Raw genomic sequence first — 13073 nt, 5'->3', positions numbered from 1 at the left:
TGGCATACGGGGCTTGAGAGACTTCAATTTTTGAATGTTTGCATTAGAAGAATGCAGATGTCGGGGAGATATGATCAAAGTTTTCAAAATTTTCACCGGTATGGATAGGATGGACCATGATTTATTAATTCGCCGTCAATCAACTGCTTTTACAAAGGGACACCAGTATCTATTGATAAGGGACAATGCGAGGTTATGGTGTCGCAGGGAATTTTTCTCTAATAGGGTTGTTAATAAATGGAATACCTTACCCCCGGAGGTAATAAATTCTAACACAATTGACACGTTTAAAAAGAAATACAATAAACATGTTGAGGTAAATCGAGAAGCTATCCGCCCTTAGAATAAGACAACCATAAATACATTTTATGGGCATTGTATAATATTTTTTCATGTATATATATTGTTTGTAATTTCATTTTTAATTGGGTTACTGTATTTTTGAAATATATGACATCCATTTTTGTAACGGGCATCTTAGGCTTTGGCCTTGTATTTGTAAAGCTGGGTATATATAAACAGGGTGCATGGGATGGCGACTTATGCAAATATAAGCGACTTTGCATAAGTCTCCATCTGGTGGCAGCGTTAGCAGTTGTAAGCTTGGCCTGAGTCTGGTCCGTCCATGTACGGCCCCTTTCAGTGTACACGAGCTCCAAGGAAAGATTGAGAGATTCGGTGCCTCTGTAGTCTAGTGCGTTCACCCGGAAAGTGAAAGGACGTGGGTTCGATTCCCCGCAGGGACAGTTGAATTTTCTCTCTTTCCAAAATATATCTTTGCAACAGCCAGTTGTTAAAAACTTTCTTAGACAAGTGTAGCAACTTGGCAGGGACATTTCCCTCCTCGCTATCTTCTCTACTGATGTTTTGTACTCTCGCTCATCTAATGGTCCCAAGACCTCCCAGCAGACAATCTATATGCCTGAAAATATGAGAACCCAGCATCTCGCTTTCTAATATAATGCAACTCTTCAAACTATGGTAATGGGTGAATTCTCTTTGATCTCGTTATTTCATAACATGCTTAACAGATAAACTACAGACTGGTAGGCTCTGAAACCTTTTAATAAGGCAACAGAAGAAACACTTCCACGTCTTTTGGTTTCAATCTCGTCCATCTAATCACGTCTAACCTCTAATTATTTCTATATCTTCACGAGATGTAACTCCGTTCCGAGCTTTGCAGCAAAGCTACGACTCCTTGGTGCGTGATATATTTCGAACAATGAGTGTATAACAGAAATATTTCTCTCTCTATTTACTTACAACTAAGAAGAAAGGGCTGATAATTTTCCAGCATAGTCTCCAAAACAGACCGGGAGTGAATCCCATCATTTCGTGGATGTTATCGCAAAATCTATCAAGTCCTGGAAATGTAAAGAGAAAAAAGAAAATGCATGGGTATTCACACCATCATTACCATTTGTATTGTTGTTAATACTGCACGAAATCATAGCTTTGGTTCCACAATTATTTCCAAGAGAAGATAACAATTAAAACTAAATACACATGCAGCATCTCCAGAACATGCTTATGGAATTTTGAAAAGCCGCTCTCGTCAGAAAACGCTGATAGAGACTCTCACTTTCTCCCAAGAACGACATATTGATCCGAAACAAAACTTTTATCGTCTTATACAAAAGATAACGCTGTTAGAAAAGTTCCTGGAAGTAAAGTATTTTGAACTAAATAAGGAGAAGGTGGCTTTCAGGAACAGATGTTATCAAATTATTGATACATCCTCACACAGTGTGGTCATCGTCCTGGAGATGCCGTTTAAGATTTTCCTCGAAATTTTACCTTACGACGATAGAAAAGGTGCATTTTATTAATTCTACTCTTTTCTTCATCACTACTTACATACTTAGTTGATTGCTTTTCGAATGTGTCACGAACAGATCTGCGTTTTCGATAATCGTTTTATTATTAATGATACGTGAAAAGCGGAAACATTAATTGAAAATTTTAAAATGAAACACTGCGGTCGCTTTTAGTTTACATAATTGCAGTTCTTCCGCTTTCTCCCTAGTTTTATTACATTTAATTTTATTTTATATTCGTGTAACTTAATTTGTGCTTGTAATAAATGCCTCGAGCAATTAGCTATAAATCTTTGAAGAGTTTTTCTCTATCATTCGTTCTAATTGATTGCAATCAAAATTTTCTTTAAGATCATAATCTTTGAATATCGATTAGAAAATTGATTCGGTCTTGTATTAGGTTTTCTAAATATTCATCTTTATATTTCTGCAAGACGAAAGCAGAACATCCGGCCAATCATTGTCAATTGGCAGCCAGCAATAACTTTACGTGTTAATTAATTAAGTCGCCTCTAAAGAGTAATTCCTGGAGCTCTATAATTAAATTACCCATCATCTGTCACGATCAAAGCAATGTCGTGCCAGCGAAAGTCACTAATTTCGGATCAAAAAGGGGGCGTACGGCAAGCTTAGGTAAAACTTATATCACAACATGTCCTCGTTTTTATTTCTGGTATACTCTATTTCATAATTACCTTGCCATACACATTGATTTTTTTAATAATTTAAAAATCGATAAGTATTTAATTTGCAAAAAAAACACGGATGTTTTATTCATTTTGTGAAAGCACGGTACGGACATGGACAGCACGTGGTAACCTTACTACAGTAGTGTCCGATTGATTATCAAAAAACTGAATAGAAACCTTCTAGTTACTTCCAGTCAGTTTCTACATAAACAGTCGAACTCTTCGTTAGGAGTTTCCAAGATTTCTATTACAAAAACGATCTTGACGATTTAATATAAAAATCCAAGGAGAGTAATATACCGTAAATCCATGCGACTCCAATAGCTTCGAAAAGAGCAGCACAAAGCAACGATATTCCAGCGGAGTACGTATCAAACCAATACATCATGTATCCTCCTCCCTGAAAAGAAAAAAAGGCATTACATATGAAACGGTCGAAGTCCTAAGTCTCCGGCTACTTCTCGAATTACTAAGTCTCTTGGCCAAAGTCTATGAAGCCATTTGTATGTGTATACATTAGACTGAAGTTCTCAATTTTTTTACATTATGAAAAATAATAAATGCAGTGTACACTTGATTTGCTACAAAACATATAAAACGCAAATAAATGTAGCTCTATTTACCCGTAATATATACACGTTAACTAGGATTAGTTGGACCCAAAAAAGGTTAATATTTATATAAATTTCGTACCAAAGAATAGCCGCCTTAGAAACATTAATTATGCTGATAACCAAAGTTTTACTACTTTTGTGATATTTTTCTAAGATTCTAAGTTTTTTGAAACCAAAATTTTAATTTTATGTATATATAATAAATTAATGAAATTTGGGTTCAAGTAACCCCCGGGTTTGCGTTACTTGGATATTGCGTTACTATCTACATTCCCATGAAATAAACAATTTAAATAGATAATGGACCTAGAGTCTGGAAATAAAACTCCTAGAGAAATTTTGGTTGTAAAAATGCTTATGTGTGTAATTTGATATTAAATTTAAAAATACATAATAAATTCTGTGATGTTGAATGTAATATTTTTAAGCGCCCCTTTATATTTTTCTAACTAGTCCTACTAAGGATAATTTTTGTATATTTAGTAATAATATAATAAATAATTACAGTAAATAATATAATGATAATAAATAAAAAGGTATTTTACATTGTAACTGAAAACAACCTCCTTTTCATTAGTTTGGTAGACTAATTTTCTTTTTTATATCGCACTTCTGCTTCACTAGTAAAAACGATGGGATTTCCAGGTCGGTTTAATAAACCATTCTTCAATCTCTTTTTTGCAGTAGACCTGCTTATTTTAAAGTGAGCTGATGCGTCTTTCTGAGATATTTTTCCTGATCTTACAGCATTTGATATTTATTCTAATTTTTCAGGTGTAAAATCCGCATACTTGCTACTACCAAGAGACTTCTTGTAATTTCGGGTAATTTTTGGTTTCAGATCGGCAAATAAATGCACGTGAACCGTAGCTAAGGCAGTTAATGAAAGAAAATTGACAAGAAGTGATGATATCAACTACTTTTATGGTGATAATTCGAAAAATGTACACAAGTAAACGTATACAGGGTGTCCCGTAGCCTTTATCTCATCAGCCGTCTGTCGTAGAGGTATGATTTCCATTTAAAAATGCTCAACAGGCGTTAAAAAATTACACGTACCAGTTTTGAGAGTGAAAATACAGTGTGTCACAAAATAAAAAAAATCTAAATTTTTATACGGTCTCTTTGTCCTCTAACTTCCAGTTAGAAAGTTGTTAGCATGTCTCTCTTGAGGCCAACAAAAAGAATTCCAAGTTTCTGAGTGCAATATTTGCTGAATTATTGGAATTCAAAAATCGGAGAAAAGTTGGGAAAGGACAGCATAAATGAGGGAAAGTATCGTTGTGTCCGTTAGTTTTTGCTGTTCTTCCATAACTTTTCTCCGATTTTTTAATTCAAATATCCTAATGAATATTGCACTTGAAAATATGGAATTTATTCTGTTGGCCCCGAGAGATACAGGGCAACAACTTTCTAATTGGAAGTTAGAGGACAAATTAACCGTATAAAAATTTGGATTTTTAATTTTGTTACACACTGTATTTTCACTCTCGAAACTGTGACAGGGTAATTTTTGAACTCTTTTTGAGCATTTTTTAAATTGGAATCATACCTCTATGACGGATGGTTGATGAGATAAAAGCTGCATTAACACTTACAGGACACCCTGTATAGTTAGGGGATTACTTATGTAGACCCACTTCCTCACTCTGCCTGGTTTTTAGTTTTTTAGCACACTGTTCACTAATAAGTTTTACTTCTGTGAAGTGCTTCTGTACTAGTTAAAACAATACTTTTGTTGTTATCTTAACGACTATATATGAAATGTGAATTTCTCTTTACTTCGCGTATGACTCCAGTGTGTAAAAAAGTGAAGGTGAAAGTTAGGTATCTTCCCCCCACCCCCGGGCTCAAGTAACCCCAGTTTACGGTATATATTAACATTGTTGTAAGCAGAGGCGTATGCAGAGGGGGACTCATACCCCCACTCCCAAGACGATCGATCGAAAACTGAAAAATATTATCGAATATTTTCTGAAAAAAAAACACGAAGGAAAATACCTTTATATGCTATTTTAATAATTTTCTGTTAATTTTAATGCTTTTTGAAGGTTGGTAACTCGAAATTTCTCTGGAATAAATTCTTCGTCCCCCCCAAAAAAAATTCGTAATCCTCCAAAAATCGATCCATTCGTACACCCTTGGTGAGATGCTATAACAACAGATGAAGAAATTTAAAAAAAAAATTCCAATATGACTTCTTTATTCCGAAATCAAAAAAATTTTGAATGTTTAGTTAATTATTGACGAATTAGTTCAAGTAATTAACAAAAACAAAAATGTGATTAATAATCCATCGAGCATTGGCTGTTAAAACATACACAATTCCATGAATCTATTTATTTCAAATAAATATTTAGAATTGATTAATTTCACGGTGATAATAAAGTTAGTTACTGGATTGACCATCTCCAGTAACTGTGGGATCCAACTCCGAAAAACTTCTAGCTTACGACAATTTCCCTTGACCACTTCGGATTTTGTCCGTAACATAAACACTCTGTATTTCTATTCAGAAAGTGTTTTTGAATGATGAAATAATCTAGCAAGATCTCATACACTACTCGCAGAAAGTGTTCGTTCATTTGAGAAAACACTGTTAATGCTCCGTTTAACGCTTTCAGCGGCAATACCGCGATATCTAGTCAAACTTGATCTGCTTAATTTCAGTCACAAAGAAATATATCGATGTGCAAAAAATAAGGACGAAGTTGAAAAATTGAGGTCGAGTAATCTTTACGGATGAAAGCAGATTTAGGCTGCGGATATAGCAGAACGAAGAGATAAGCTGTACGAGGATTGCGATTAGGAAGAAAAAAATGCTTAAGGGTAGAGGAAGAGACGTCCGCGCATAGTAAAAGAGGAAGAGGATAGAGAAAATGGCCGAGGGGTTCTGAAATGTAAATGGTGTGATGATATTATCATGCCTCTGCAGAAGAGGGAGAGATATAAAAAAAGGGGAAACGGACCAATCAGCAGATAATCAGCGAAAACCACCACCTCCAGGTGAAAAAACCGGATTGTTCGAATCTTGCACCTCGTTGGGTACCTCTTTCTCTTCTTCTCGAGTATGTGCGGTTTAAAACAATGCAATACAATTGTTTTAGTCACTGGTCCCCATTATGCAGTCCCGTACCTCGTGGTTGTTTGACTATGTGCTCGGCCTTAGTCTGACTAGCAATGCCTGGCGCATACACATCTGGAGAGAGCGGAGAACACGCAATGACCCCTCCAATATCATCGAAAGGGACAGGTTTGGAGGCCGCGGAGTTCTCGTTTGGGGACGTATCATGTTTAGAATACCCGTACATCTTCCAAAGGGGTTCAGTCACTGATGCCGAGGTTCTCCTACCTCACTTGCGTGTTTTTTAGAGGTGCTATGGGTCCTCAGTTCCTTTTCATGGACGACAACGCTACACCTCATCGTGCAGTGGCTGCTAGAGAGCGAAGATATTCAACGCATCGATTGGCTGGCAAGGTCCCTGGATCTAAATCTGATCGGTGGGACATTCTAGAGAGACGCTTGGCAGCACGTCACTAGCCGCCACCAACGATTCCGGAGCTGCGATTGGTGCTACAACAGGAATGCCTCACCAGCTCGTTGACAACCTTGTACTTAGCATGGGCAGACGATGTAAATCCTGCATGGCAGTCAAGGGTGATCATATCCCCTGCTAAACGCTGGATTTTCCTTGCCAGTCACTTATCACATGGACGTTTCGGTCTTCTGTCCAATTGTACTCGAAGCTAATTTTTCAAATAAGTTCCTTTTTATTCTTTTGATTCCTTTTTTCGAAACTTTGTTTTGTTTACTTTTCCCATGTTCTTACGTCTTGGGGATCTCATGGTATTATTTGTGTCGATTTGGAACACTTTTGCACGACGTTGCATTAGAAAACCGTCTCGTCCTTAATTTTTGTACACCAGTGTATCTCGGCTTCTAAAATCGCGTTGAAGTTTGTTTTACAGTAAAACATGATTTTCAACACCCCCCCCCCCCTACCAATCAATCAACTGACAGTGGGCGGAATCAGCTCTTGTTCAAGGTTAGATAAGAGAAGGTGTGAAAAAAGGAGACTGTATATGTGTCCCCCTCCCCTTCTTTAATACAAATACAACGCCACAACAGGCAAATTGCCCAACGAGGTGGCTGAACATCATGGATCCCCGAGCCCCTACCTACTACTCTTACACCACACATGCACCCCCCCCCGGAACCCCCCAACGAATCGGTACATGCGGGAATGTGCGTGTACGTGTAGTGCAACCTGACGTAAAGTTTGTTTCTGTGTAATGCTTGTTATGTGTAGTGCTGTCATCTGCCCCCAGTTTTACAAACTATGAGTGAAGTGTTATGGTTGAATGATTTACCGTTGTAGGACTGTTGCTCTCTGTGGCGAGACTTTTTAACGGGGAGATCGGCTCGCATTTGCGCCTTGAAGTTGGGAACCACAGAAAACCAACTTCAGCCGACCACCACTGTGGGGTTCGAACCCGGATCCTCGCATCACGAGTCCGGCACTATAACCACTCGACCACCACAGCGACCACCCCTTAAAGAAATATACGCTCTCTTCTCAGTATAAAATAATATAAAAAGATTTTTTTTCAAAAAAAAAAAAAGTATTTTTCTTCCTAAAAATAAAAAGTCACACACGTCATGGCAGGTGTTTTTGTATCATAGTGAGGGAAACAAAAGTGATGGGTGGAGCATTTGCTTGTTTAAAAAAAATAATTGTTATAAAATTTTCTTGGGAAAAAAATTCTTGAAAATAAGGTGGCAATTTGTGATGGTTTCGCAATTTCAAATGTTGCAGTTATAATGTGGATCAGGAAAATTTTAAAAATCGCTTAAAGGGTTAAAAGTCTATAATAAATTTTATACCTTTCTGGCTGTTATACCGTGTTCCAGCCTTCTTGAAGCAGACGCTTCGTCCCTTACTACGGTGGCCATCTTCAGTGCAGTTTTCGACAAGCAAGGAGGCGAAACGACTTCCTTGAATGACCGTTATATACTACTTTACCGCACACCAACTCTGGTCATATATCGCCATACAGCAATTTCCAACCAGAGGAGTTGGGTGGGAAATGAAGGCTCCATCCATCGGTGGTCGCCCTACGTTCGGTAGGTAAAGAACTTGCTTCTAACGTTCTATGCTCGGATTCGAACCCATGGACCTTGTTGGTAACCTTCATAGTCGAAGACGAGAATCTTACCACGGGGCGCCACTCCCGCGCTTACCGTTATGCACTGGCGCTTTTGCTGGAAAAGCAGAAGGATCAACCTTGTGACGAGTCAAGTGACGTGTCGATGTTGGTGGCTTCTGATGGGGTGGGTGGGCATCGGAGTCTTCAAATTTGAATGGGGGTTCGGATACGGAAAAGAGTTGTTTTTGTTTTTAACCAACTTTTTTTGTAACAATCTTGTGAATTCGGATCCCGCCATTCAAATTAAAAATGGGAATCCCCATCCACGCCATCAGAAGCCACTTTGTCCAACCAACATCGTCAATTTACTTGTTCCATGCCACAACAACGAGGTTGGTCCTTCCGCAAGACCAAAAAAATGACCTAGATATATCTGAGCTTGGAGATCAAGGGACCAGGTGAATGAGTGACCAAAAAAGTGTGCAAGCATGTGAGGGACTAAGAGAGTGACCTAGAGAGCGAGGTACTATGTCACCGAGTGACCAAAAGAGTGACATAGAACGTGTGTGAGCATGTGAGTGATCATAAGAGTGACTTAGAGACCAGGGGCGTCGTAAGTGTTTCGAACCCGTGGGGGGGGGGGGGGTTGCTCTCCTTGCGCTTTATAAGTACGAAATTTAGATTTATCAATAAATTCCGTGGGTGTTGAGCCCCATGTCGCAAATTACCATGAGTGTGTACTTTTTGATTCCCTCTGTTGACAAATGGTTTCAGGATTCAACTGACTTTACATTTCGAGACGACAATGCCTCTTGCCATTGCAGTAAATAAGTTAAGAGGTATCTAAGAAGAGTGCTAAAATTGCAACAATGGACTGGCCTGCCAACAGTCCAGATATAAATCCGATCGAGAATGTTTAGTACCTGTTGAAGTAGATGGTAGACTCCCCCAAAAGGAAAAATGACGTCGTAAAACCGAAGCAAGCAATTAGAGACAGCTGGAAAGAAATTTTACCTACGTACTGTGTGCGAAAAACTTATTGCTTCTGTGCCTCGAAGGATGAAAGCCGTCATCTGGGCCAAAAAAGTGAACTTACGAAGTATTAGAGATTTCTCATTTTAGATCCCTTAATCGATCACTTTTTCCCTCAAAACTGAGGTGATCGAACATTTTTTTTCCCGGCTGTTGCCAGTTTACAAATTGATTTTCATGGTCAAATTGGAATAAATTTATGATTTTTTTTCATTTATTCCATATTTAGAATGATTGATTTTATCTAAAATTTTCACTTGGAAAAAAAAAGAATTTTTTTTTATTTTTTTGCGTTTTAAACTTATTGTTGTTAGTGTTTTCGGCGGATGAACGAACCAAGGGTAGTATGGTACGTAGAAATACAAATAAAAATTTGATAATCACCAGTCCAGGGAAAGTAACAGGTGACAATTAATTTATAGTAGCGACCAGTGTTCGTCAGTGCACATCTAGGTGCGTGATTCACACATCAAAATTCAATTTTACCAAATTTCGTGGAGGAGTGAAAACACTCCTTAAAACTTAAGATAATTTTTTTATCAGAGTTTCCTCACTATTAAAAAAAGTACCCCGTAAAACTTTGAGAGTGAAATTACTCTTCAAAATTATACTTTCGGATAATACTGGTCACGACTGTATGGCTATAGTAAGTATGTGCTGCATATACAGTGTGCATAGCAAACGTGGGCATGGTATTTTACTAGCGAACCGTTGTTCCTAGAGGTATACTTCCAATTAGAAAAAGTTTCAAATAACGTGTAGTACTCAAATATGCCATTCATTTTTCAAGGTATTGTATGATTGTTAAAATGGAAAAAAAATAACTTTTTATACAGTCCCCGTGTGAACAAAAACCCAGTTAGAAAGTTATGCCCTGTCTCACGAGATGCCAAGAAAAATTTTTCATGTTTCTAAATGCACTATTTACTGAGATATTCGAATTCGATAACGGAGGAAATTTGGGAAAAAACATATGGGTGAAACGGTTTTTCCGCATTTAGAGCTGTTTTTTCTCCAGTTTCCGGCGTTTTTCGAATTCGAACATCTCAGTGAATATTGCACTTAGGAACATGGAAATTTTTTTTTTGGCATCAGGAGAGACAGGGCAACAACTTTTTAATTGGGTGCTGGTTCACACGGGGGACTGTATAAAAAGTAATTTTTTTTTTTTTAATAACCATACAATCCCTTGAAAAATGAATGACATATCTCAGTATAAAAGTTATTTGGAACGGTTACCATTAAACGGTTCACCATTAAAATGTCATACCCCTGTTGGTTATGCACCCTGTATATACAGTGTAATATAGTATTAAACACACGTTATCAGATTTTTTTTTATGTGGACATTTCATAGAAAAACAAAAAAAAGCACTGTAATAAAATGATTCTAAAATGTTAAAATTTGCTTGAGTTTTTTTAACCCTCACAGCGGCAATCCCGAGACATCTCATCTAGCTTGAACTACTTTATTTCGGCAATCCCGAAATATCTCGGGTTCTTAAAACTGCCCATATTGGCAACACTGAGCACCGATACCGAAGTTTTTTTTCTTTTGATGACATGCTTCCTCACACCCCCCCCCCCCCCGTGCCGGTTGGCAGCGTCAGCTTTTGTTCAAGTCTGATAACAGAAGAAGAGAGAAAGGATGTTTTCCTTTCCCTTCGAGGTAGTTATACGATCAAGCATAATTACAGCATAAATAACAGAAAACGATAGCTTTCTCTTCCTGTTTCTTTTATTATTATCATTTTGTGGTGGGGGGGGGGAGCATTTATCAGCTCGCGCAATCGAAAAAAAAACATTTTTCTTGAAAAGGTGGCAATTTCTAGAAGATTTAGTGATTTATACTATGGCAGTTATAATGAGGATTAGGAAAATTTTAAAAACCACTTGAATGGTTAAAAAATATGCAGAACGTGTGATTGCAACGTTTCTTACCCTAGTAACGTTAACCAGTGATACAAAAAAGGAAGAAGTCAGGACAATCGCTGTGAATATTTCTCGATTCATTCGCCATTTGGTGAAAAATGAACTGCATTCGTCCAGGATGCCCGTGATTACCGATTCCAATCCACCCATCTACAAAATATAAAGACCAATGATTAATAAATTGATCGATTGAACCACAATAATTCATAAATAGAAAATGTAAACATTTCAAAATATAACACGGAAAGAAACTTTTATCGTCTGCAGTAGCCTACTTTGATTTTCTGATTCTACAGGGTGTTTCAAAAAGAATCATTAGGAATTTAAAAAAAAATCATAAGTATTCAGCTTTTAATCCGTTTTGATCGAATAATGTATAGGTAGCAAGAGGGAAATCTTGGGTTTCAGGCAGTTGCCGACAGATAGCCTTAACGCTCTTCCTTCGGCCGCCACTTCAGCGTTTGTCAAGATGGCGACTGCACAACTGTGTTCTAGGCTTTGCGAAGTGGGAGTCCGTAACAACTGTTCATCGTGTTTTTCGTCGACAATACACTCGTGTTGAACTTCCTACCTCTCAGAGTATTAGAGGTATTTCACACGGAGCGGATGCGGATGCTGACGCGGGTCCGGAAGAAGTTTTAACAATTGGAATATACTGAGCCTTTCAGACGAGCCGAAAAATCTCCGCACCTAGGAAATGTTCATGCGGGTCTGGACGTCGTCCGCATGTGTCAAAACCTAAGTGCGGGCTCCGCATCCGCACATAGAAGTTTTGACAATAGGTTTATTCAGAGCTATTCACACGATGCGGATGCGGAGCGAATTCGTCCGCATCTTTGGCTACTTTTTAACGGATTTTTTTTAAATTATTTTGTCATAAATACCCTTAAAAACACCATATGAGGGTCCCTGTTCATCAAATATGATGTACCCACATACGTCTATCCCTTTGTTTCCTTCTGACATGGAGATATAGCAACTTTAACTGCCTTTTGTCCATACTTTACAATTTTATACAATAAAACCTGCCAACAAGGGCCACTGACGGGACCAAAATTATAAGCCGTTCTGTTCATTACGAATATTTAATTGACTACATACTTTAATAACTTTTAAATTTAATTTAAAAATTTTAATTTTTTTCTTTTTAAATTTTTAAAATTATTTAAAAATATAAATATCTGAAATATTATTTTAAATATTTGTTATTTTTTAAAATTTTTTAACTTAATTTTTTTAAACTTTAAAAAAAATACTTTTGTTAAACAACGTTATCCACGTACGGTGTTCACTCAGGGCCGGATTAAGACGTTTGAAGACCCTTGCACTTGAATATAATAGACTTGATATTTTTGACATTGGTGAAATAACTGAAAGTGATGTTATCGGCGCTATACGGCATATGAAACCTGTCAAATCCATAGGCCCAGATGGTATCCCAGCCTTCATAATCAAAGCATGTGGAAATATTTTTTCAGAACCTCTCGTAATTCTCTTTAATCTCTCCTTGCGTAAAAATTTTTTCCCATCTTCTTGGAAGCTCGCAAATGTCATTCCGATTTTAAAAAGCGGTCTAGTATCTGAAGTCACCAACTATAGACCCATTTCTATTTTATCCACCGTCTCTAAACTCTTCGAGCACATCGTATATTGCAAATTGTACAACCATATCCTTCTTGAATTATCTCCATCTCAACATGGGTTTTTGCCGAATCGGTCTACTGAAACAAATCTTGTTCATCTCACTCACGATCTTGCTAAGTCAATCGACGCCAACAAGCAAACAGACGTCATTTACACGGATTTCACTAAGGCTTTCGACAAAATAAATCACCAGA

At 37.5% G+C, this 13073-nt stretch overlaps 1 protein-coding gene across 1 annotated transcript in view; it reads right to left on the bottom strand.

The window, feature by feature from the left end:
* Positions 1–13073, bottom strand: part of LOC149084873 (sodium-dependent dopamine transporter-like) — a 94684-nt gene that overhangs the window by 4465 nt on the left and 77146 nt on the right. The window contains exons 10-12 of the mRNA XM_089232608.1: positions 11245–11385; positions 2810–2909; positions 1267–1367 (exon numbers count right to left, since the gene is read on the bottom strand). Of these exons, the coding sequence (XP_089088734.1) occupies positions 1267–1367; positions 2810–2909; positions 11245–11385 (342 nt within the window). The remainder of the gene's footprint in view (positions 1–1266; positions 1368–2809; positions 2910–11244; positions 11386–13073) is intronic.

This window comes from Pholcus phalangioides, unplaced genomic scaffold, assembly GCF_987345545.1.
Source record: "Pholcus phalangioides strain wild (caught in Gottingen) unplaced genomic scaffold, Ppha-v1.0 ptg000007l_1, whole genome shotgun sequence".
Lineage (NCBI taxonomy): Eukaryota > Metazoa > Arthropoda > Arachnida > Araneae > Pholcidae > Pholcus > Pholcus phalangioides.
Note: the sequence above shows the minus strand (reverse complement) of the source record. Positions and strands in the feature narration are given on the sequence as shown.